This window comes from Lasioglossum baleicum, chromosome 5, assembly GCF_051020765.1.
Source record: "Lasioglossum baleicum chromosome 5, iyLasBale1, whole genome shotgun sequence".
Classification (NCBI taxonomy): domain Eukaryota; kingdom Metazoa; phylum Arthropoda; class Insecta; order Hymenoptera; family Halictidae; genus Lasioglossum; species Lasioglossum baleicum.
The window spans coordinates 4,524,990-4,552,106 of record NC_134933.1 but is presented as its reverse complement, the minus strand read 5'-3'; the positions used below and the strand labels follow the sequence as shown (position 1 = coordinate 4,552,106).

Sequence of the window (27,117 nt, the reverse complement as noted above, 5' to 3'; positions counted from 1 at the left end):
TGTGGGAGGTTTCGATTTCGAAAAAGATATTTTTCGGTCTGATCAAAATTTTCTACGGTGCCGGACGATTCACGTGAACAGATTTAACCACAATGAATAAATTATATAAATGTTCCACGAATGACGCGGTTCCTAATTATTGCATAGTTATCAATTATTTCTTTCGGCTATCCGAAATTAGCGTAGATCGGAGCAAATGTGGATCATATCTGCGTATAATTAATTGTTAATCACTCTTTCTAGTCACGGAAGGTTCGTATGTGATCAAGTAAAGGTTTAATTAATGCGACCGCTAAATTAGATCCAGATATTTGTAAGAATGATTCGACAAAAATATCGGGCTCGATAGAGCCGATGTGAATAATCCAGAGGTCTGATAGTGTGGTGTTGGTTCGTGTGTCGAGCAACGCTAATCTACGTGCAAGATAGACTTACCAAGGGAATTTAGTCCATAACTAGCTTGATAGACGGTCTGCGATGGACTGCTGATCGGGAGGCCAGAATTACCGAGACCCAAGCTCGAGCCGAAGCTCCCCGTGCTTTGCTGACCAAGTTGCCCTAAACTTTGCCCGAAACCGCCCATTCCCATGCCTCCCTGCCCCAGTTGTCCAAGACCTGTAAAACAAGCGGTTTCGATTAAACGCGTCGTGGTCCCCGCGTCGATAAACCTGGTCGACCGGTTCCAGAGGAAAAGAGGGCAGGGAAAACGGAAATGACGATACGAGTGTGGTTAATTGAAACTGCCCCGATTACCGTCGTCGTCGTAGTCGTCGCGTGGAATTAAATTAGATCCGGACCGCTGTCGAAACTTTGTCTACGACATATTTAAAGACACCGCGTTGTTACCTTCCCGGCGCGGCGCGGCGCGGCGGGCGCGAGAACGTGCCCGTTATGAAGCCGCGCGATGACGGGCAGAATTGAATCTAATTAAAGTAAAATCGAGCAATTTGTTGGTTTCAAATGATCCTGTTGTTCCGCGGAGAGCGTGCCGGGGAACCCGACTCTGAATTTTATGAGGGGCAATTAATAGTCACGTCTCGCGGGACGCAACGAAAGTGATTGAAGTTACGCCGCCAGGTGATATCCCTGGCGGTGCCGTGCCGTTTCGGGATGATCATTGACATATGGAAATCACGAGAATCGTCGACGCCTGCTTCACCCTGCCTGCCTGCCTGACCTGTTCCCATTCCCCATCTATCAGCAGGTCCGTGGAACATCCCGACGCCGCACAGATCCGAGGTCATCGGGCCGCCAAATGGCGGCAGACTGTGCGAGGGTAGCAATGTACCCGTTGTCCGGAACACCGAGGGCTTCTTCTTTCCCTTCTTCCACTTCGCCCGCCGATTTTGAAACCACACCTGCAACGTTCCAATTCGCTCGTTCAGAATCTACCAAACCATATTCGCAGCCAGCTACAGTGCGACTCTGTTTATCCAAATCTTTCAAAGAACAAGACACGGTTCAGACAACTGGATCGTTCGGATAATAAGAGTCCACTAACTTCTACAATCGTTTTTTCGTTCGTATAATAGCAACTGTTGCTCGTATGTAATAGCGTCATTTTGATGTAACCGCTAGGGTCTAGCGTTAATTTCTATCGAAAGGACGAAAACCATTAGCCACTGTAGGGGTTAGTGGACGTTTGAATCATACTCTGTATTTCATTTCAATGGCGTCGCGTCATTTTGACCTATCCGGTAGTGTCTGTTGTTAATTTCTAGCGAAAGGAAGAAAACCATTAAACACTGTGGGGGTTGGTAAACGTTCGAACCGTACAGTATTTCGTCGCAATGGCGCCGTTTCGTGGAATGCAGTGAACAGAGAAGGACGCGCAGTGTCGTCGTCGAACAGGGCGAGCGAATCCAATAAGCCGAGCCAGCCGGACTTTTCCGCGACTCGAAATTCGGTGCTGGGATGTTAAGATGTCCCTGGGCGTTACGACAATATCTTCGACCCCACGGCGAGTAGCTATTAGCCGACGTTATGAGCTGTTGATTCTGGCCACGTAGTGGCCCCCTAAGCTGCCGGGGTCCCGGGGACTTGATTTATTGATATCGCATGCAAAGCCCACCCCTGTGTTCTCCGATATACCCTCGCCCTACAGCCCCCACCATTTCCCGGCCGCCCTGTTCCACACACCAGCTACAGTCCCTTTCCTGCCGCGGTAAAGCACGCTATAGCCATCTCATATGTGCCCATAAATTAGTACTTTAGCATTAGAGCGCGATGCGCGCTTGCGCCTCCGACGCACACGTAGCAACGCGTTACCTGCGAGAGAAACGGCTGGCGGAAGCGAGACAGCCGGCCACCGTGGAGTATGGGGGTGGAGACACCCTCTGCTAACATGCAGGGATTATACGAATCTAATTGGATATATGGGATTTACAGGCTCCAGTGTACTCCAGGTATTGCCAGAAAGCGATCGTCGGATTTCTGCGGCGAAAGGCGGTTTGTTAGTAGCCACCAACTTGCCAGACTATGGAAAACAGCTCGGAGGAGTGTCTTTTGTTGTTGTTATTCTGATCGATCGATAATCAGCCGCATTTCGAAAATCTCTCTTCGACTAAGACCCTTCAGCGACGACGTCTATGCAACGACTCGAAACAATATTTACGAAGTTACGCAAGGTGAGGTTATTACGCGATACACTTTCTAGTATTTTAACTCTTAAGTGGACCTTCAAAATGTACTATAAAAATGCAATGATTCCATTCAATTATATTTATATTCAATATCCGTATATGTACGGCAACGCCGATGACAGTGCCACCGGAAGAGTTCTCTCGTCGATAGATGAAGAATCTCAAAGAGCAGCATCGAAGTCATTAACTCGGCTCGAAGACGAGCGATCGGTCGAGAAGCCGGTGATATCGGGGCCGGTCGACGAAAGCTCTCGTTTTACGTGCAGTTATTTCATAACAGGAGTCATTAGCATTCACCTGCGTTAATTAACGGAAGTTCTGCGGTACGTGTATCGCGGGCTGTATCGGCCACGGGCGCGAGGGAGAGGGTGGGCACGTGATAATGCGCGATATATGCCTCGGCAGAGTCCCTTGTGCTTTTTCCCTCTTCTGGCTTGCATCGTCGATGCTCACGCGGCGTGTAACAGCAAATTATCCACGGGCTTTTAGTCGTAGTTCTGCCGTAGTTGTACCGTGAAATCGACGCAACCACACCCACGAATGCCGCAAGAAACATTGACATCGCGGGGTCGGACGACCGAGGGGCGCAAGAGAGATACCCCGTCTGCATATTCGAAAGATCATCGTTGTCGTTCCGAGGGTTGGCGGAACGATATCTTTTCCGTCTCTTAAAAGCTACAATTCCATCTCGCGTGGGTGTGTTGGCCAACGCCACCGACGCGACGGCTGCTGCTGCGCCAATGAGAGCTGCACGCACACCGATTCGATCGCGGTGCACTTAACACCACCCAGCTCTAATGCCATTCTCTCGTCACGACCGTCCATCCTTGAGAGACAACGGACGTGCCAGATGTTCCGAAGTCTCGTCGAATCAAATCGAAATCCTGACGGAGATGAAATTTCTGCCGATTCCTTCACTAGCTCACCAAACATTCGTTTGTAGGCAACAGTAACACTGTCTCGTGAATGGTTAATTACCATCCGAATTAACCACTTGCACTGCAAGATTTTCAACAGACATAAATCGACATAAAATAGCCGAAATAAATTCCTAAAATGTACACATGCTCATCGATATTATCCATTAATTTATATGGACAGTATAATGCATTCATTTTGATTATTAGTGTTCTTAGTGCTTTGAACTCTTTCCTCGTGAAATATAATACAATAGTATCACGTGTCGGATAATATCGATGGAATCGCTCCTCGTTTATGCAAACCGCGTTCGCGTCGATGACTATCGAGCATAGTTATCTATGAAATTGTGTTAATTACAAATATCACTATACGACCCCCGGCTATGATGGGAACGAAACTATCGTAGCCTATGATGTCACGCGGACAAAGCTGATTCGTACGAACTGTTCCCGGGCTAATTGCATACCTGGCATGATCGATAGATTCTCGTCCATTAAATTTATATATAGTTTAAAAATCGCGCACTATCGTCACCGAAAGGTTTCAAATTGATGACTCTGCTACCGACGTATCTATCAAATAATATCGTTTTCGGACGGTTCAGATCGGAACGCAAAACTCTTCGAAAGAAATGCATTCATTTCTCAAACTTCTGTCTATCATTTTAAATAATCAATCTTTTCGAAGGTTGAAAATCACTGGGCACCATTCTCCGTAAAAAACAAGTTGTACATTTTAATTGGAAACAACGACGATAATAATAATGAGTTCCATCAATTATCTTCAGTATAAGGACTGTCTCAGTGTTTGTTGCTTGAATAATTTTAATAAATCAAAGACGATACCCACCCACTTTTGTCGTAAATGACAAATTGCACACTTTATGACTAATTGCTCCAGAATGATAAAATTGATTGAATTCTGTAGTGTATCAACAAATAAAGTGTCATATATATTACAACCTACGATAACCATAGTATAAAAAAGAATTTAGAATGAGTGTTGTCGTGTACTTGTATGGTGTCCAGAAACGGATCGAGTTGTAAATAGAAGGGTTGGAATTCTCGAACAGGAACGTGTTCTAATGGCAGCCGTCTGGATCGAACCGTCGAACACACCTTTCGATGACTAAGGCGGCCTGACTGATGCCTTTCGTGGAAATAATACGTGTGCTCGAGACGGGTCGGCCGTTCAATTAGGAACATTGCTTTTTAAAAATTGATCAATCACGGCATCGTTGCTAGCGGCTCGTGCGCCGTCGGCAGCTGTTCCCAGGAAGGACCTGGAAAGCCCTGCGGGAGCGGAAGGGAAGGCGAACGCTCTCGGATAATCATCATCGGTCGCGTCGATGACTCGAGACTGATAACAGATCGGAAACACCGTCGAAAAATTCTGCTGTTCTGGCACACGCCTAAGAAAGGATTTTTGTTCGTTTGTATAATAAATTCGTTCACGGTGAATTCTACCCTCGTATTTCTATTTCTAGCGACAGCAGCTTATTTTAAATAGAAAGATTTGTCGGTTAACAGATCCAGACCCGGCATCCACGCTTAAATGCAGCGGTGCTGGCTAAATGCTGGCCATAATTAGAAACTAATTCGAGTGATTCGGTGTCGGTTTTATGCATTGAACTGTCTGCTGCGTTCGCTAGTAGTTCCAATCAACTTCGAGTACCGAAAACATCCATTATCTATCGATTACCAGCGACTTATACATTAGTCAGCGTCATCATAGAAAAATTATAGACCACTAAAAATTTAGAAAACCGTATACTTAGATTTGAAGGCAATGGTTATTGAAAAATGGTTATTCATGTGTCATTAAGCACAGACTCGCGGATACGTAATGAAAAAGTTAAAAATGAAAAGTGAAATGGTTACATGCGTCAGAGGGGTTGTTATTTCCCGGGAAAACGTAAACCGAATCTTTTCATTTTATTTTCATGTGTGAATCGAGCAGGCTTAGTTTAACGCGAGCAAAGAGTTTCTCGAGCCGAGCGAGGAGGGCCCGAAGAGGGCAAGAGGCAAGGTTCGTCGAGGTTGGGGGTGGCCTGAAGGTTAGGGCGAGGTTTAGGCGATGGAGGAGGCGGCGAGACCTCGTAAAGGGGGTTTCAACGGGCGCTGATATAAATTGAGCTTGCCATCAAGGCAAGCGGCGGGATCTGGCCAAGACCCCAAGATATATAGAAGTAGCTTTCAGCCCGCCATTGAAGAATAGTTCGACTCACTTCGCGGAAAAATGCCCGGAATCGCCGCAAAGCGGGATAACGTTTTTCTTCGGAGAGAGTTTCCCCACGCGAGCCGAGGGGCCGGCTGAACTTTTCACCGGATGAAAACTTAATTCATCGCTCATGGTTTCTCCGTCCCTCAAGGACGAATTCCCAGCTCGATCACCGCGGAACGCATGGATCTTCGTAGATCTTCGCCGGTCGCGATGCGACGGTTCGAGTGGAACGAGACGGCTGCTGGTCAGACAAGTTTCGAGCGCGGAATAAACGCGGAACGATCGAGCTATTGAAACGGCAGCGTAATTAATAAACAATCGACCCTTCGGTATTTTAAACGGTGTCGTAATTAATCGAATTCATGCGAGCCGGAATGGTAATGATTATAAAATGGTTCATTACAAAGTAATGAATCACGTCAAACTAATAACTGTAAAATTTGCGCGACTTTGTCGAAATTCGTTGTAAAGTTTCAACTTCGATATTACGGTGGGATATTGCGGTTACCGTAATTCGAGTATACGGCGTTATGTTCAATCGTTTTTCTGCGAATTGTCTAAAAAGGGTGATGATTCTTCCGTTTTCGTATCGCGAGGGGAGAAATCTGGTTCGACGGCCAGAGAGAGGCTAATATTTAATGAAAATAAATACTACATAAGTTTAGGCGATGCGACCTTGATTGATGACGGTGGTTGGGCTGCTGTCCGAGGGTGGCAAGACGCATTACCCGGACCGCCCACTGTTTCATGCTGCGTTACGTCGTCAGGAGGGACATTTTCGTCGGGCCATTAGTGGGTCGTCGTGATCTAACCGTCACGCAGAATTAAAAATCGAGGATCGCCTCCAAAATCTTTTCTTTACCACCGTTACGAATTCGCAAAATTTTCCTTGCCAGTACAATTCTTTATAGGGCGGTGACCTGTACAGACATACTCGCAAAACGATATTTAATTTTCCGAGTATTCTTTCTGCTTGAAGCCAACCAAAATGGACAATGTTCAGCTTCGGATGAAATTAATAAAGTGAAATGTTCCGATTTTCTTAACGAAAAGCCAGGAAACGAATTCCAACAATTAAATAATTGTCAATTCAATGAATTATTTCAGTTCGTTGCTACGAGGAATCATTCACGAGTTAGTGCGTTTCGGTTGAACTTCTATCAAAGCGTTTACTATCGGCAGCGTTACTACAAATTGCACATTTCGCTCTGTAGCACAGGGAACTTCATAAAGGGCGCGGAACAGCCGATAAAATGCATACTTGCAGCTCTGGCATGCACGACGGACCGTAAACTTGATCCATTTATACTTTATTATTATTTCACGGACGCAATATCGTTGGCTTCGGATGCTCGTCGTCAAATTAGCCCGAATTGCCCGTGGAACTGGATTTATCCCCAGAGTAAGTGCGATCGCAAAAAGTCCGCTCCTGTTCGTTTGTGGACGAACGATCTACTGGATCATTCCATCGCACTTATTTCTTTCGTTTACTTCACAACTTCCAATCGTTTAGCGTGATTCCAGTGGCGATGAAATTTATTCGATTGCATGCCATCGATCTTTTAATAATGTTTTTATTATTCGTCGAGTTTCGTCGATTACGAGTTTCATCTTAATGAAGGTAATTATTAAAAGAATCGATTGAATCAAGTCTTTCGTTTATATGTATGTATTTGTGCAAAGTTTTACCAAACTGGCTGTATGAAACTGTATGAGAATTTTTATATTCGTTAATTACTTGATTACGCACATTAATATTATTATTGTTATATCAGCCACATATTATGGTATATTTTGTCTTTACCATTTGTTTCAGATATCTATAAAAATTTCACACTGATTTTTTCGTGATAAAAAAATGTATAAATATACGTGTCAAATCACAAATGATTAGAAATGCTCTGTGCACCACACTAGCTCTGATTGTCCACAAGATATTCTGAAAGATGAGTATAAAGAGTACCTCCTCAAGATTGGATTATGAGGGGAGTAAAAAATAGGCACATCGTTCGATGATTTTTCGAGTTTCGGAATCCCTTGTTTGCGGGTCGTGCTCCGGAGCTGTCACCGTCGAGAATCATCGGCGAGTATCGAGACCCCGTCGCGCGCGTTGCGGCTGTGAAATTATTCAGAGCCGGTAGTCGTCATAACAAAATGGGCGTTAGATGATGCTCCCTAGGGTGATCGCGGCGACATAGTTTATCCATTGAGGGCCCCGCATTCTCCTCCACGCCTATCCGTGGCCCGTGTACACGGGGATGCTTTTCTCCCGGCGTGTTACGCGCGCGTTCCTGCGAGCTGGTGTGCGCGCGGTGGCTCGTACGTGTACGAGCGGAGCCCAGCGTGATATTTTTCGGCTGGCGACACGTAAGAGCTAATATCGCGGTCTATGCATATTTATACGGCATTAAAAATCACCCCTCCCTTAAAATGCATAGGCTGTTGCATAGCAGACGCGCTGAATCTTCGTCGGTCGGCGTAGGCTAAAGCGTTTGTCACGCCGCGCCGAGACTGTAGTCGCTGGCTCGTTCCCTTTCAACTTTTACCGTCTCATTGAGACTTCTCACCATCCAGTCTATAATTCTCTGGAAGATCCTCGAAGCCTCTTTTATCTACTTAAATCTGTAAATTTCACTAGCGAAACTAAAGTAATCGTTGTATTCTGATACTGCAGATCTTCAATCGAATTCCCCCCTAATTTTAATGAATCATCTTCTCGACGATGGAGAAAATTTCTTACGCAGAAATAAATTAGAAATGCCATCGATATTCGTTAGCATAAATGTTTCTTTGCGTCAGGAGCCATACGAAGAGAACGCAGACGATGCATCAAGCCACATTTCACGCGTAATATCAGGCCACTGCGCACTGTCTACGCCGACCGTGCATTCTTATTCTCGTCCCAGCTAGACGTTGATTTATTTTTTACGCGAGTTCGATACCGGTTCGATGACATCCGCCCATGTAACCGGCTAGAAACAATGCGGCAGTGATTTAACAGGGGGACAGAGACCATGATCGAGAGTGATTCGCGTTCCGGCGAAGCTTGACGCGCGCATGTTTGATGCGCCGTCGTAAAACACTCGATTGCCGCGTACACGTGTCTGGTTATACGGCGGACGCATCCGCGTAAATGATCAGTGATAGTTTACGGGATGGGCAGACATTTTGTGGATGGAAATTTCATATCGATCATAGAGACGGTTTTCGATGCCCGATTCAATGCGCCGCGCCGCGCTGTCGTATTTTTCGAACCTTTTTTTTTTGGTCTGGCTGGCGTTCGATGTTAAATTAACCCTTTCGTTCTCGTTAACTTCCCGGCTGATGAGCACTTTTTTACTGGATTTTAGAGTTTAATCAGATTAATATTGTCCTGAAACATCGTTTCGAAAAATTGGAAACTAACAAACTTTATGAAAAAGTTGATCGGGTTGTCTGTGACGAGCTAATGTAATTATCAAATTTTAATGGTTCAAACTCTGTTTATATAAATGGTAACATCTTTTTAACACTAAATTCATCATCACCGGTTAATCGACCAATTTTAAATATTTTATTTGACAGTCATTGAGATTACAAAGATTTTACCATAGAAAATGAATTGATCAATTTTGTTGTCAAACTTTGTTCGCCAAAGAAATATCTCGCAGTTCTTACAGAAAAGAAATCCACCAAATTGTAAAACACATGTCAGCCAGTTTTAGCATTCAGTATGTTTAGCGAGTTCAGTGTTAACGCAGTCTGCACTTTTCGTGGGTGCAAACTTGAAAACTGAAAGCAAAGAAGGTCCAGCTGCGAACGTTATTGCGAGAAAGCAACTTTCCGAGCGAACGCTGAAACCATTTCCCCCATTTCTCAGGACAAGACAATAACGAACTACATTTACCCTCGGTGCAGTCACTTGTTTGTCCCCAAGGATGGCCGAATGACACCGCCATTCGTCCAGCTCCCGTGGGATACTTTGAAAGTAATACCCAACATCCGCCACCACGGGCCGTCGTCTCCTAGGACGGCATATGTGACTTTTAGCAGTCGAAACGTGCTGCGAGCACGAACACAGATTTTGACTTCGCTGTTGATCCCCGAAATTAATCGAAGCGGGACGCGATCCCAGAAAAATTTCGCCAGTAATAAACCTGGATTACCGGTGTACTTATCAGCAGACTCTGGATTTTACGTGTTCCGCACATCGATGAATTTTATTCAAGTTATTAAAATTATTAACCCCCATACGTTCTTCAAAGTAAAAATGGACTAATTTAATACTTTTTATATTGTCTCTATGCCTGAATAATTTGTAGATTTAAAGTGTAAAACAAAAATGGGTGGCAACGCACGAGAATTAAAGGAAGAAAGAACTTTTTGTTCTTTCAATTTTCTATTCAAGAGTTCTAAGGGTTCCGATTGCGCTAGAAAAATCGATGTACAAGTATCGACATCTTGCCGCAGGTCCGAGGCATAATTTTTCATTTTTGACAATGCAACTGCTATTGATCACAGAGTCTACTACCTCTTGCAGTTCGCATTATTTTGTAGAGATAAAAATGCTTATATCTGTTGAATATGTATTTTGCAAGATTCGATCGCGACAAGAAATTTTTGAAGACATTTACGATCTCCAAATCAATGTTTTCTGGTTTAGTTCGTTGAATACAAGTGTTCGAAAATTTTTCGGGTATGTAAAGTACGCGACTGTTTGCTTCCGTTCCAATCTGCATTATCAATTTATGTATCAGGGCAGATAACGAGTCGCGAACGCGCGAGATGAGCGCTCGACACTGCAATTGGCTAATTCGGAGACAAAATTTTCCGTTGTGCAGCCGTCGCGCCGCCCCCTCGATTTTTTTTGGCCCGCGAATCGTTCGATGGAGGCGGCGGCTATCGACGGAAGGTCGTATCCCATAAAATTTCCGGGCAGCAGTAATCGGAAGGACCCTTCAGCCTAGAAACGACCAGTTACCTGGAGGCAGTTAAGTTAAATGCCTGTTAGCAGACGTTAACTGCCCGCCGCTATGGGTTCTATTCCGTGGACGATTGCAATTTTAATCGCCTCTTCATTATGATTAAATTTAAATCGGCTGTGTGCAGGTCTAATAAAGCTCGTTCCTGGGCGGTCGCGGCGGCCGGCCGCCCCCGGAAACAGAAAATGTCTCCTGGGCGGATTAAAATACGCGTAATTAAAACCGTAAAGCGCCGATACGTGTCCCCGAAAATAGACTGTCCGCTTTAGAATAAATGCCCGACTGAAAAAAGCTTTTGTCTGCGGTCAGTCGCGAACGTGAGCGCGCGAGCGCATGCGGGGCTGCGTCCTCGCTGCCCGACCCCAGACGGATGATTGAGCTTCATTTGAAGGATCGAGAACCGTTGATTAATATTCTAGAAATGATTGACGGTAAGGAACGATCTCGTTTCTAAAATCGTGCAGGCTGCCCCGTGTGGCTCGACAGAACACAACCGTGCGGGGCTGAGTGCTCGAGAGCTCGCGCGCGCAAAAATGCCATTGACCCCCCGGTCGCCATCAGGCTTTCGAAAAGGGGTGGGAAAAAAGACCACGGACACACACGCTCGCCCGATACCATTTTTCCGCGCACATTCGCGGCACCGCGAAATTATTTATGGCCGTCGAATCACCGTTTTGCGACGAATAATTCCCAAATATCGCCGGATTTTCCAGCCGATGCTGCATTTTTACGCCGTCCCTCGTCGCCGCGCCAACCACCCGCGATTTTATTATTTCGAATAATACGCGACGCCGCGCCGACAGAGGTCACGTGATGCCGCTGAAATACTTGGTTAGCTGCGATTTGCTAGCACGTTTTATGGTTAATGCCGACAATTTCCTCGCGCTTGTATAAATGTTACAACGAGGTGTTCATTTTTAAAACAAGCTGATTTCTTGCTTCTGTTTCTTGGAATCTACTGCGGTTATCAATTTCAATTTTTCGACTGTTTAGTACAATGCTAGATGTGCTTCCTTAAGCCATAGAGAATCTTGAAATACCGGGTAGAACCAGTTTCAAACAGTAGAAACTAATTAATTGTTTCTTACAATTAGTACAAACATTTTTTATTTTGCATGAAGATCCGTAGTCCATTCTATTTGCTACGACGTTAAAATCTGAAATTACCATAAATTTGAACACCAATACAGTGTTACTCGTGCTAGTATAAGGGCGATAGTTTTTTTACAGTTTCGTCCAGCAGCGATGATTTCCTTAAAACCGCGACTTCGCCAAAAATTCAAAAAATTTGTAATTGTTTCCACTTAAAATCAACAGTTACTGAACATCGCAACGCGTTTAAGGGTTAACTTCCGTCAGCTCGGTTTTGCAATGAAGTGTAAAATCCACGATAAACCTCGTCAAACGCTTCAGCAACACCGCATACCATGCGATACGCGCGGAGCCATGACGAGCGACGCGACGGTGTCGAAACGCAAGTGAAACAAATAAACAGAGTTATTTTCTATATTTCATTTAGTTTTTTTTCTAGCATTTTTGCGTGTTCCACCAAAAGCGAGACAACGGTTGCCGACGGCTCCGCTTGGATGGGATGTGAACCTGAAACGGCGGAGAGAAAGGAATAGGCGAACGTAAATACGACGGTATTTATATTTTATCCGAAATAATAAAAGTCGGTCTAATGTAAAATTCATTATGTCCATTACTACTAATTAATCGGAGTGAAAGGTTAGCCGGTGGAACTGCGTACATTTTTCAGCGATAGAAGTCGGAGGCTTTTGATTATTTTATTTCCGTCGATTGCGGGGATATTTCGCGGGGATGCCGGTGGTGCTCGTTGCTTATTAAATATCTGATTACTGCGGGGTTAAAAATTTCACGCTCCTCCGATGGGCGCGAGCAAGCGAGCGAGTAAACATATTGGCCGCACCGTGTAATCTCAGACGGTGTGTTTCGCGGCCGACGCGACGGGCTGAACGAGTGACACAATTGAAAATGTTATTGCGTTAGGCGCGTAATTAAATGCCTCGCATAATTTCGCCGGAATCGGTCCGGACACACGATATGCCTCCGCGGCTTCAAGTATGCAATTGCTGATTGTAGAGCAGTCTCTCTCTCTCTCTCTCTCTCTCTCTTACTCTCTTGCGAGCGAGAGAACACACCGTTGTAACCGTGCAAGCAATAGAACAGTTGTTAATTAACTGCAATTAGAGACGGAGCGGCAATTACTCTCTTTTCGAGAGCGATAATAAATTACAAGGGATCGATAAATCGTAATATTTCATTATAGTATTCCAAGTATTTTGTTGGTAATTACGGGCGTGGACCTCCCCGCTGCCGCGCCGATCTGCTAACGCCATCATCGCATTAAAATGGTCCACCGGTTAATTTTTCGCCACGGGATACGAGCGGCCACCCCCGCCGCGCCGAGCGGACCGACGCGACGCGATGCGACGATTCGTTCCGGAAATTCGCAACGTTTCCGTTTCCGACTGTTTCGCCCGATTAAAAAGTCCCAATTGTTCGCGCGGGAAATTCCACCGATTCTGCGTAGCCGAGGAACTCTGCCGATGATCATTGCCTAGCGCCAATTAACCGGTTCCGAACAGAATTTAATAGCAACCGGGTTACGCGACTTTCGAGCGGACGCTTTGATTATTTTTTTTTATCCCGCGGTACTAGTAAATTGCACTGTTGCAGGATTAGTCGGTGTTATCGCCGTTTCATTTTGAAAGAATAGTCCTTTGTCCTTGAATCTTCTTTAATCTCTAGTAACAATGAAATACTACATAATAAGGGTAGGAAAGTTTCTTCCGAGTAACACTAGCAGACATGCTGACAGTTCACCCCTAATCTATTTCTAAGTACCATCAAATCTTCGATTGCTCAACGATGATGCTGTAGTCTGACGAGATCATTTCAAACATAAAATTACGAATAAAACAAATGTGCCAGGATTAACCCTCCGATGGCGGCGCCTGTGTCTATTTCGATCTAGAGTATCGGAATCCTCATTTAATTATTCAGTTCCGAGCGATTAGATTAAATGAACAACTGTGATATTAGGACTAACAGAAAACTGATACGTCTACAAGAAATACTACCAAAAATATGTTTTAAAAATTGATAACTAAACCAGTGAATAATCCTAAACATGACAAATTAGAAAATTGTAAGAATGAAAACTGAACGAAGATTACGATAGGATCAATTGTGCAACTATGTCTGTTGATAAAATTGGATAATTCATCCGGCAAACAATTGGAGGCATCGTTGCTGTAAGGTCGCTCTCCGAACGAATCGCTTAATACCGAGATACTAAATATAGGGGTGGCGAAGTTTCTTCGTAGCTGAACAACTTCTTCAACCATCGAATGTATTAATTCGATATTAGTCTGGCAAGATCGCTAGAGTGTACGGAGGGTTGTCGATCACCTGCACCCTCTGTGCCCCTTGTTTCAGCTCCCGCTGAACAAAGGACGGAAGACACAGACGGGACCCGCGTGTGCACGTGGCACTGTCTGAAAGAGTGTCGGAGGCGGTGTTCGGCCCTCTTGAAAATATTCAGCAACGGGGTCCGCCATGGCTCGCCAAGAAATCTTTGATAGCGACGCTCGATAGTATAGCGACGCTGGGCGCCGGCGCCTTTCCCTAGCAGCCCCATTGGTGCCTGAGTCCCTCTCCACGCGAGTGCCCGCCGCTAGGTTTCCTTGGAAACGCTTCGTTCGCTCTGATGTCTACCCTCGCCCACGGAAAACCTCTTTCAATTAGGCAGCCAGCCACCCCGAGCACCGACCGACGGCTCTCCTCTCTCTTTACTCTCTTTTTCTACGCTCTCTCGGCCAGCCGCCTCTCGCACGCCGCTTTTCCAACCCGTCTACCTGCCTCGATGCCAGCCGACTGGCTTTCTCGAACTTCCTTTCCCGAACGCGATCTCTGCCCCCGACGACACCTTTCGTTCTCGACGATTAGGACGAGCTCGCCAAGTACCGGGCCCCATAACATCTCTTTAAAATATATATTATAAAATTCTATTGCCTGATCGGTTACTGATTCTACACAAAAGAATAACTCGAATGTAGAATAAGCTTTTTTCTATGTTTTTCTTTATACTGAACAATTTTCAACATTCTACGGTCTAGAGGCACGAAACAATTTGTAGAAGTTTCTTCGAAGCTATTCCTTGTCTTACAATTCAATTCTATGGTTTCAAATTAAAATTGATGTGAAAGCGTTAGGTTGCTACTACATATGTTAGTTCGTGATAGAAAGTTAGACATGTCCGAAACATAATTTTAACTCTTTACACTCGGAATTATTTTTCCTGTGACGGTAGAGTTCCTGTGATAAAAACTGATGTCGAGTCACACTGGAAATAGGAGTGCAAAGGGTTAAGGCAAGTGGTTAGATGTGTTCCTAAATAGTAATGCTGTAATATTGTCTAAAATATTTCGCCTGCCACTCGATCGTTTCGAAGAGGATTTTCTTCAATGGGATCATCCATCAAACGGTGATCGCGCGTAAAGCGGACGAAAGCAGACTTACTCGGTGATGTTCGCTAAATGAAGATAAGTAAAATTGGTCACCGAATTGAATAGACTGAACTGTGTCAGATTCCCCCCGTGGTAGAATATTTCTAGTGTATACCCTCCAAGGGGATATATGTATTTGAATGAGAATTATACATCGCACACGTCAGTCCCCGGCAAAAAGAAGTGGATATGTCGGATTAACGAGCGGCACCACTGATTCCTTTCATAATTATTTTGAATGGACGGTATATACCGTGGTCTCCGAATAAGTGTCGTCTATGAGGTGGACGGCACGTATGTGTTGATGCGGGAAAAGAAGACGAGCGAAACTGTTTGATATGCAGCACGACGCCCGGCTTGACTGACGCTTCCAACTTGCGAATAAAATTTTCATGAATTTCTATTAGCTCACGGTTTTCTAGACGTGTTCCGGAGACTTAAAAAAGCTCTGGCCCGCCGGGAAACGTGGAAGCTACTCCCCTGGTGGTCAGCGGTATCGGTTTTATTAATTTCGAGGTTGAGAACCGTTGTTCCCTTGACGAATTTTTCAGAATAACCATCATGTAATTTTTAAACTTGTTCTGATTCGATTCCATCAATCAACCGTTCACTTTGCCCGTTCGTATTTAGTCTACGGAGATTCGTGTTTAACAATCAAAATAACATATTTAGATGCCAATCAACGGATACATACGTGGAATTATTGATCAACGCTGAACCTACCATTCAATCGGCTTTTTATTTTGTAATCGTTAAAATTACAAAAATTCTTTCATAGAAAATAACAGAATTTCCTTAGCAAAGCATCTGCTACAATAAAAATATCACAGGAGATTTTAATAATTAATTATACAAATTAATTCTTAGCATTCTACTCTTCAAATTAATCTTTCAAGCATTTTATAAGTATTTGCTCCATCTGACAAATAAATGATTGGAATTTAAAATAAAGTCACAATTGATTGATTATACATATTACAATTACTTTCAGTGCTTGAACTTTCCTGATTGAAATTTAAGCACATTTACAGGAAGGTTTTGCGTAATTTTGCAATTTCTACTCTCTGCGTGTCTTAGTTAACGATAAGTTGACAGCATTCCGGAGCCATGCGGTGGTTGTCTTTGAATTTTGCGCGTTCGCAGGGGTGGGGAAAGATTCCGGAAAGTTTTGCGGTAGCCCCGTGTCAAGCTGTAGTCCGCCAAAATTCGAGACTACGTAGGGTGAACGCTTAATGCTACTCCAAGTTTCACTTTAATCCGAAAAGCCGCGGTAGGCCGGTCAAATTGATTTCGAGATACTCGTGGTTTCATCTGGTTACGCTTATTAAAGCGATCCCTTGTCCACGAAGCAACGCAGAACGAAATACAAATACGCTGTCTCTATTAATTTCTGAAGAAGCATCGAGTTACTTGTAACGATTCCAAGAGCTGCAATTGCATTATACAAACGGCCGTGTTTCTCTGGGAATAACATGGACACTAGATAACTACGATAGCCGATAAAAGAACTGCACCAGTCCGTAAAAATCCGGTCTTTTGAATATTCAGTCGCATCGTGTATGTGGCAATTAAAACTGTTTCAATCCCCGTCACTCCAAGAATATTTGACGATCCATAGAAATGTTGTAAATCTCGAGCTGCCCTTTTTTAGAGGATGTTAGGTGAGAACTTAATAATTAAAAAACATTAAAACGTAATGATTCTCGTAAGTGTGTTACAGGTTCGAGTGGGAAAGTTAATTGTTTAATGAACTCGAGAATTTAACACAGTGCACTCACGTAGGACAAATGAGAAACTGATAGCTTCAAAGCGGTACGATTTCTAGTCGGTAGTCACCGTATATCGCGAGGAATGTCTTATCGATAATACTCACTTGAACTCGACTCTCCGTGAGACCAATTTTCGCGGCGATCTCCTCCCTCAAAAAGATGTCTGGATAGTGCGTTTTATTGAAACACCTTTCCAGGTGGTCCAGCTGGGCTGGCGTGAATCTCGTCCGATGCCGTTTAGGTTTCCCCGGCTTGTCGTTGCTTTGTCCGATCCCTGCCGCGTTTCCTGCCACATTTTTAATCATCTTCACTCCCGCGTACCACTGAATTCTCCCATCTTACATCTCCGAAGTAGGACGTTTCCAAAAGCTTCACGAACAATGAAGTCACAATGCTTTTTCTGGTTTTTCTTGTCAGTATCGTTATAAACAGCAAATAAACAAATACAGTGACTCGCACATTTGTTCATATATTTTACAAGTAAAGATGAGACCTTAGAAGCCAGATGAAACCCTCAACGCGTTAAGTGGCGCACAAGTTTTGAACGTTTCGTACAAGTAACAATGATTTCACTTGTAGCAGAGGCAAGTGGTATTAATGAGGTTTATTAATTATCTAGCCACGCGACGTTCACGTTATACTGCTATAATTATACTGCTCAAGTTATACTTATCGAGCTCAACACGATATTAACTTCAGACAGAGTTTTTCAAGATCACGGCATAGAAGCGAAACGTGGTCGCAAATATATTCTCAGAATTTGAAGGCAATTAGCATCTTAGTATAATTAACCGTTTTACTTCCCAAGGCAAGCCGGACGAAGCTCTACTTGGAATCAAACTGTTCCAAGTAGTAGCCGACGTTCTTGCATCGTAACGCTGCAAGTTTCAACGTCAATACGACGTGATAGAAACTATTGGAAACAGCAGAGCTCAGGTGACAAAGACATTTATACAGCGAAACGCTCGCATGGTTTTAGTCGTTTCGGTTATTTCTAGGCGGACGATTCGCGGTATAAATAGCGAGGATCACTGTTTTTGTGACAGAAGCATCTCTCGGCCGGAAATTCAATTTTTATCGTGTCAAAAATATATTATATGAAGCAATACTAGTTAGTCTGGCATAGTATTCGACACTTTCAAATTCATTGTACAGCAGGCAGTAAAAATATTATTCTTCTAAGCGCGCAGTGATATTCCTTAGTAAATACAAATTTTCTTGGCGAATGACAATTTAAATGATTCATCTAACTTCTTAGGTTCTGAAACAAGAAAATCGCAGAAAACGCCCTACAACAAAACAGTTGATAGTTATTCGTTTTTCTTTTATAGAGATCTCCAAAACCAGCACATTGAAAAATTGGATGAAAAATGCAAACAAGGATTGCGCAGGATAAAGGAGAAATGTAGAAAAAGATAGTTCTTTACTACCAAGGCTAGAACTATTTTTAGCATTTTTAGAGTCTGAACTTCCCTGAGAAATGGATCGCAGCAAAATTTCAAAGTGAGAAGCGTACACTTTCACGGTTGGTCCAATCTCTGCAGAGAACCAACAGTGGCCATTTTCGGCGGAAACTGTTTGGCCAGTCGAGTGAAAGTACAGGAAGTGTGATTGTTGGGTAAAACGAGAGCGACGCGACGCGACGCGTCGCCGCGCCGCCGTCGGAAACAATAAAGGCTGGCTAAAAGAAAAAGATGATCTTCGGGGGTGTAATCGCTTACCCGTGCCAGCCATGATCAATTCCTGATGGAGCGTGAGGCCACCGCTGGCGGACAAGCCGGTGCCCAAATTCACTCCTAGCACGGGAGTGTCCAACTTCTCGTGCCTCTTCAGGTCCTGTGCATGAAGATCCTTCACTCCTGCGAACATGAGACGCGAAAAAATCGTGGCATTACACAGAAAGACCGTTTCCTCTTCCTTTTTCTGGTTCCCCGCGACCCCGCCACGGGCCCCGCTCCCTTTCGCTGCTCTATGTAGTTTAAATTTGTGTAGGAGCAGAAGCTGACCGGCCCGATGGTGAGGGGAACACGGACCACTTAGCACGAAGGTGCGAGAATCGTCACCGGCCTCCGGCTTCTAGGCGAGCAAACACGCAGACTCTGGGCCCGTCCTCATGTACACACCTACACCTGCACATGGTCACGCTGGTCGTTGAACAGTCTTCCATCGTGCAAGAGAACTGCCTGGAACCGTGACGATCCTCGTATACCTGCTCGTGCCCGTGCCCGTGATCGAACGGCGGCCATCGCGCCTCGTTCTGCTTTGTCGAAGATGCTTACGCAATCGGCTAAACTAGTTCCCCAGAACTCCCGCCCAACACCACGGCCTAGGGACTTTTCGCGACGGAACTCTTCGCTACCCTCACGCGCCGGAAGTTGTGGAATCGCGACGCCATCGGAAGACAATCTGCTAATTGATTCCTTGTTTAGACTCGTTGATACCTCAAACAATTGATTTTCTCATTTTTTCACCATTTCTCTGACCACACCTTCGTAGAAATGCTTCGAATGGTAAATTATGTAGAAGGCAATCGGTCAATTGATTTCTTGTTCAGATTCTTCGATATCCCAAACAATTGATTTTCTCATATTTTAACCATTTATGCTAATGGCATTCTTCAACCAACATATCTAGCTATACATTCACAGAAAAGTTTCGAGTTGTCGACTAGATAAAAGGCAATCTGTTAATTGATTTCTAATTTAGACTCGTTGAAACCAGAAAGAACTGTCCCCCTTTCACTACTGGTAGTTTCCGATTAACATGTCTAGCCACTCATTTGCAGAAAAGTTTCGAATTGCCAATAAGATAGAAGACAATTTGCTAATTGATTTGTTGCTCAGGCTTGAACTGCTTTTGCAAACGGTTAATTAAGTATCAAACGGCTTGTCGAACCAGTTACGAAGTTACACACATACACACGTATTCGAACGATAATATATTGTAGTATCGCGCAAGGAATTTTATTGGTTACATAAATACCAGGGTCCCGGGCAGTTTTGCATCGATATTTTATAATCCACGTTGTTAATAGTGATTCATTCACAGCCGTGCAGCCCTGTCCCCGCTGCATTCAAAATGTTTAATACAGCCCCGGCCTGATGCATAATATCCGTTACCGGTCTGGAATTTCAATGGGTGTCGCGGTGTCACGTAAATAGTTACATAATTTCGGGTTACATGCTTCCGGCGAGGCGGTTTTCGCTAAGTTATGCAAATGCCAGTACGAAAATCCGTTTCCGTTTTTATCGGCGGCTGATATTCCGGCTCGCGTGTGCGCGTTAATGCAATTTGTGCATTCGATGAATAACGAGCGGGTACACGACGTGCAAACTATTCGTTTCACAAGATCCTTCGCGGATTATTGCGAACGATTACCGCCGACTTTCGTTTTCGAGTGGCTGCCTGTCCGGACTATTGAACAATGTCTTATCAGAACTACCATCAATTCCATGACAGCAACATTACATCAAACTATTTTGTCTTTTAATGCTCTGTGCGTGGAATAAATCAAACGTAAAGAGGCATTCATTAGATTGATCGCGTAATGATTAACCTTCCGTCGGCGGAATCCTATGTTGACTCGCAGCATCATGATCGTCATTAAATTATTCAGTTTCTGACGAATCAACTAGATACACAGATACTGCATTAGCAATTCCTATTTTTTTGCAATTAACAATTTGATCGAAGAATATGCATTGCTGCATTCACGATCACTCGACTTCTAGGAAATAATTGTGAAATTTGTATCGTTGTCGCATTTTTTGTGAGACAGTCGACGATTGTTTGCACATTTGTCCGTCAGTGTACGTCGCGTCGATCGACATGTAAAATTCGGGACATAGTTTTTCAATAATTAATAACTATCGGAGCGGTACTATTTCGAGCTAGACAGACGGTGCCCTCCGGAGTAAGTAGAAAAATCGTCTGGAAATGTTATAGAGCCGTGAAAATCACAGACAGCCGGTAAAAAATGCACGTAATCGATCGTTGAATGGCGAATGGAGCGATGTAGGAAGAGAAATAATTAATTAGAACGATAGTTATGAGCCTCGATAGTTTTTCGTCGATCGAGGAGGACCGTTAGGTGTCCGGACCACCACGCGAGCAAGTTTACTCAATGGATACTCCGTATGAATGAACTTTATGACTGGTCTTTATTTCCGTTTTAGTTTTATGACTCCTGATGATTTTATTTCGATTTCGCTGGGAGACCCGGAATTTATGAGCACCCTCGCTCTCGCCCGAAATTCGGTGGACCCCTTTGATCTTCTTCGTATTTCTCTCTCTTTCTTTCTGTCCTTCTTTCAGAAAAAAAAGTACGACCGGTACTAGATTTTTCAATCGATTCTACGATTATTCTTTTTCTACCAAAGAATGTCTCGTCCATCTACGAAAGGAGCGTTCGTTTCCAAAAATGAATGCGAATTTCGAATATGCACGATATACATATATTCTAGAATCCGATTCACGTAAATTCAACATTAATTTATTGAGGGATCGAATGCAGCAAGTTACATGTACGATCACATTCTGCGTTTTAGTTATTGTATCAAATTTCTCATTATATTAAATAATTCTTGTCTACGACTCCGAAAGCAAGATTTTTATCGAATTATTTTTCCATTAAACTTTCTTCGAATCGACATTTAAAGTGTCACGTATAAAGATCCACAGTCTGTTAGAGTTTGCTGTTAACCAAAAGTCTTCAACTCTTCAATCAAAAGTCTTTAGATGTTTTGCGAATATAAATAATTAAATTATACAGTAACAATTGTCCCCAAAGGTTTAACTTGTGGGTAAAGGTAAAGTAGCAAATATAGGTTTTCGTAAAAATGTTGATCGTTATTCTAGAGTTATTAGTCGCGGTTTAGAAGCGGAGGACAGCGATTGTGTGTATCAGCGACTCCTTTGTTTGCTCGTCGGTGCTTTACCCTTTATTAGCTCCTAGAAAGATTATTTAATCCTATTGCACCTGATCGGATTATCGGATTTTTTAATCGAATTAAAATGATAATACCTAAGGCTGCGCAGAGGGTACGTCGCGCTCGATTATTTCTCCGTGTCTTCTTTTTTTCCCCCGTTTTCGTTTCCCCGTGCGACGCGAGACCGTAAAAACTGGTTGCCCGGGGACTGATTCAATATTCCGTCGACGAAAATCATTTCAATAACGACACACCGAAAACGCCCGGCATCGACGCCCGCTTAAAAATCGCCTGATTGACAGCCGTCCGTTCGAAAGCGTCTGATTAATAAATTCATAAATCACATTACCGAGCCGAAAACGGCATGACTGACACGCTGATGCCAAACGTCGCAATCCCGATCGACGACTCGTTGTCTCAGTCCCATCGACGATGGCACCAAATACAATTAATCCCAGCCGTGAAATTACTTCGTCACCGTCACGGACCTCCCACGGGAGTTCTCAAATTTGCAACAACTTTTGTTCAAACATCATCACCGATTCGAGCGAGGAACAAACGAACTAATGTGAGTCTGAAAGTTGTTAAAAAAATCTGGGATAGTTTATACATTATTTTTAAATTAAAATCCACGAAGACAAATAATCAAAGAGTTCAACCCTTCCTACAGTGACCAATTAGCAATATATTGCTGTTATATAAAAAAATATCCTAACATTTATCATAAAGAAATTGAGTTTCAAATTCGTCTGACCATTGCTCACCGTTTCTACTCAATGTACGGTAGCGCACGGAACTTTCGAACTCGAACTCGAACTCCTTACAAACGGAGTGACTTTGGGAAAAACACAATCGCACACTTTCGGTGTAATTTTTCAAGTAGATTTGTTTGGTCTTGTGTTAAATAAGCCGCAGAGAGCTTGTTCCTAGAGGACAAAACTGAGGACGAAACTGGCGTGCTGGGCCCGAGTTGAACGCGTCGCACGTCGCTCAATTTCTATCGGTAGCAGCATCCCAACTCTAAATCGTTCCGTAACTTTCCGCCTAATGTAATCAGTGTTGAGGTAATTAAGGTCATCAAACTCGAGAAGCGGTTTCCTTGAGCGGGAGAGAAGCGAACGGGCCGGCCACGTGTTGTCGGCGACGAGTTTTCTCGTTTTTTTACGTGCGACCAAACTTTTTTCCTTTTCTTCACGGAGTGTCCGACTCTCTTTCGCCTCCGGATACTTGGACACGCGTAAATCTCAAAGAATTTTAATAAGAATGGGTAACAGCACCGTCGAACTTTCGCGGCGTTTCAACAATCGAACGCTTCTGCTCTCGTTTCCAAAGTTCCCTTTGAACTTATTATGCTCGGCGATCTAGGCGAACCTGTTTTTACAAGACTGCTCCCAAATTGATTAAAGAATGAAAAACCCTTGCGAGACTGAACCTCTTAAACCCTCTTTGCCACCAAGTTCGGGGGACGTGTGCCATCCAATTATGATAGCCATTTTTATGGTTCAGAACTGTGAAGGACGTGATAGCAAACATCTTTGTTCCATGCAGATTTGTTGAGAGGACGTAGATAAATCATTAAATATGGATGAATATTTTATAAGGAAACACAACAGATACTGGCTGTTATACAATAATAGTAATTGCCTCTTTGTATATTTATGAAACATGTGGATCTTCATGAAAATTGCAATTTTATGGATATCAAGATAAAGAGAAAGTTTTCTAATCTAAACGAACATTGGTGAAGAATACTACAAAAGTATCCGTAGCGCAACAACTATTTTTAATTGTTAATGAATAAAAGTATAACTATAATAATTGAATCAAAGTTACGAAGAGACGCAATTTTATGACCGCAACAAATGGCGGCGCGAATGATTCATTCGGGAGTAGAATGATGTAAAAGTGAGCTTAAAATATGTATCGTGTAATGGCGGGTAATAAATGAAATCGTGCGAATTATGCGCATTTGTTATCTGTGTGAACAGCGATTTGCAGGATCTGGTTCATTTTGCTGTTGTATATTTTACGAGGGGTATATACGCGAAGCGCATGCTAACGATTAGTGTTAAAATACAATAGAATGTGGAAGACATATTTCGAGCAGTTTCCGCTACTCTACCGCCATCTAAATTTCACGGGATTATCATGAATTGCTTTTAAAAATAATGGGAAAATTAGCGAAATGTAAACTACATTTTGAACGTTGTTATCCTTTCTGCGAAAGTAATTGCTCAGTATTGAAGTTAACTGTGACCTAATCTATGAGGGACGATGAGAATGCACGGAAGCAACCAGTGCCGACGGCCAAGGACTAGCTTCCGGCGCGATTCTAAATTTCTGCATTATATAATTAGACTGCGGATTTTGTGTATTTATGACAAAAATGGGCACGTACAATTTAAAACAGTGGAGGTATTAACAAGATTTAGGGCCACCAGTGTATTAGTTTCACCTTAGTAATATAATTAAAAGAAGAATGAAATTGTTATTTGACTCCTGTGTCTTGCAATCAATGGAAACATTTTTTATTTTGCATAAAGAACCGCAGTCTAATTATAATAAACAATGAAATCAAGCTGCTTTTTGAAGTCTGTCAATGTTCAACTTCATGTAACACCATACCGCAACTATAGCTATTCGATTTTAAATCACGAGGAGAAAAGATCCGTCAAATATAGTTAGAAACTTTCACGCTGTTCTAGCGTAAGTTATAAAATAATCGATAAGGTATCAAGTGTCCACTTATGGTCACTTAAAGCGCTGTCACCGTGAACTTTACCTTGGTCTCATTACCGTCAACTTTTTCGTTGACAAAACATGAACGCGAGTAACAACAAATCGTACATTGTCGAGAATGCGTTTTTTGAATGATTGTATTTTTGTTTCTGATAACTTCAGAATATTCATGTAATTGAAAGTTGACAGCCAATTGAAACTACAGATTCTGGGACATGAATAAATGGATTTTTATCACCATATCAGGTAGGTAAATCATGGAGGAAGTTTTTTGGTTTGTTAGTTGATTAAATGAGAGGCAGGAGTTATCTTAATTGTAGACACATTCTTCAATTTACTATTTGGACGGTGGAGATTATGATCCTCTCCGTCGCTAAGAATCACCCACTCTTTCAGCGTTTCAACAACCTTGGGCAATAAAAAACGATCAAACCAGCATAGATTCTTCGGCAACGTCATAAATTGAACAGTTACCGACGAGGTTTTCTCTCGCTTTCAGTTTCGTCGAAATGTAACGCGCAATGATTGTTCTTTTTCAGGGAAGTGAACACTCACGCCAGAAAAATGAACAGTCTGTTCAATGGCCGGCAGCTAAATATTGCACAAAAATAGCGGAGAAAGAATAATGACACGGGAAAACTGCACAAATCTGGCATCAATCTTTCGCATCCAACTCCATGGGTCAGCAATAAAAAACCATCTATCGTTCTTCACTCTCCGCGCGGTTCATATCCGATTCAAAATTGTTCCGCAAAAAATGAATCAACAATTGTTAAGAGCCAAGAACAATGTAACGTCACGTTGCTCTCTCGAGGTGGTAATATCAAATGACAACTTGCCTGTGTTCTCACATTATCTTTCTGACCAATTACGATTCTAATTAACACCAAAACAATATTTGCACGAGAAGTAATTGTTACTTCATGTAAACAGAAAGCTACTCTTTTTATTAGTAATTTATGAACTTATTTTACATTCTTTCATTCACAAGTTCTCGGTTGTTCTTATTGGGAGAAGAATCTCTGCAGAAATTAATACTACCTCAAACAACCTTTTAGAAAGAGTCTTCATTTTTCTTCGAGTTTTTAGGAGAGAAGGCACGTTCGTCTACACAAGATTGCTCAATTAACAGTTTGCCTTCTGTACTTAAAAAGAACTTAACCATTTTTAGAAACCATGACTTAGCGTCACAAGATCAGAGGAACATTAGAGAAAACGAACACTCGTGTTATACAAATCTGGGATCAATCTTGTACAATCTGTTCAATAACTGCTTAGGCAAATGCGACGAAAGAACGCCCTATGTGAAAGATTCACAACCTTTACCCCCTATGCGATGAAACATAAAATATCCTAGCGCTTCATTCAAGTTAGTACATTGACTCCAAACTTTAATTTGATTTTTAGTAGAGCCTTCTTCCAAAGAACATCTTTCAAAACGGTGCATAATGTTTCTCGAATTCCTTGTACCTGATCGCTTTGGAAAATGGCTGGTGTCTGTATTACAAAATTATTTCGGCATTGACGATTTCAATTCCTTATTTTATTTCCTCGCAACAGGAATACTAAAGTCTTAACAAAATTAAAGACAAACAACTGCAGGTTTTCTCATAATTAGTAGGCTACCTGAAACTTCCGGTAGCACAAGTATTAAGATATCTAGAGATCCTTTAATTTTCCCACAAAACTGACAATGCAATCGTCAATACCTAGACAATACAATCTAGAACACGCGAACTCTTTCAGAATTGTACACTCCAACAACCGACCAAAAGCTGTTCTGAGAACAACACACTTTTTTAAAAAATACCGAACCCCTTCCGCAGTTTACATTACCACTAGAACTACCAAGCGCTAAACCGCAATTTAATCGTATCACTTTATAACAATAAGGAGATTGGTCTCATTATAATATGAGCTTGAATGCAGAAGTTCGCGAGAGAATTTCAATGTAATAGTAAGAGAAAGGGCAAGTCGTTTTAACACGTCCGGTAGTTCTAGTGTTAGAGCCCGCCAAAGTACAAAAACAAGAGCATCAGAGGGGTGTACAAATAGCCCGTCATTTTCATAAATGAACTGCCTACTTGTTGGGTTTTCCACAGTGTCCTAACAATGTCCGATCGTCCTCAGCTACTTACCAGTGATACCGTGTGCGAAGCCGCCGGCGGAGATGTTGTTGAGCATGCCGTTCCCGGGGAGCGTAACCCCGTCACAAAGATCCGCGGTACTGGAAACCCGCGTGTCACCGCGAAACGTCACCTTCGCAAAGAAGCTTCCGTGAACCGTGCGTATCACTGAAAGGGGATGGTGGTGCGATTTAGCCCGCGACAGTGCAGTATCAACTTTGAGACGCAAACCGAGAAACGGCCCGTGCCCCAGCAAGGCAAACAGCGGACTGCCTG

The 27,117-nt window shown here is 43.1% G+C and overlaps 1 protein-coding gene across 1 annotated transcript in view; it reads right to left on the bottom strand.

Moving 5' to 3' along the window:
* The window catches only part of Otp (orthopedia homeobox), a 35,675-nt gene extending 8,558 nt beyond the window's left edge, over nt 1-27,117 (bottom strand). The window contains exons 1-5 of the mRNA XM_076423136.1: nt 26,854-27,117; nt 18,770-18,907; nt 17,153-17,334; nt 1,178-1,358; nt 436-615 (exon numbers count right to left, since the gene is read on the bottom strand). Coding sequence (XP_076279251.1) covers nt 436-615; nt 1,178-1,358; nt 17,153-17,334; nt 18,770-18,907; nt 26,854-26,899 — 727 coding nt within the window. The 5' untranslated portion in view covers nt 26,900-27,117. The remainder of the gene's footprint in view (nt 1-435; nt 616-1,177; nt 1,359-17,152; nt 17,335-18,769; nt 18,908-26,853) is intronic.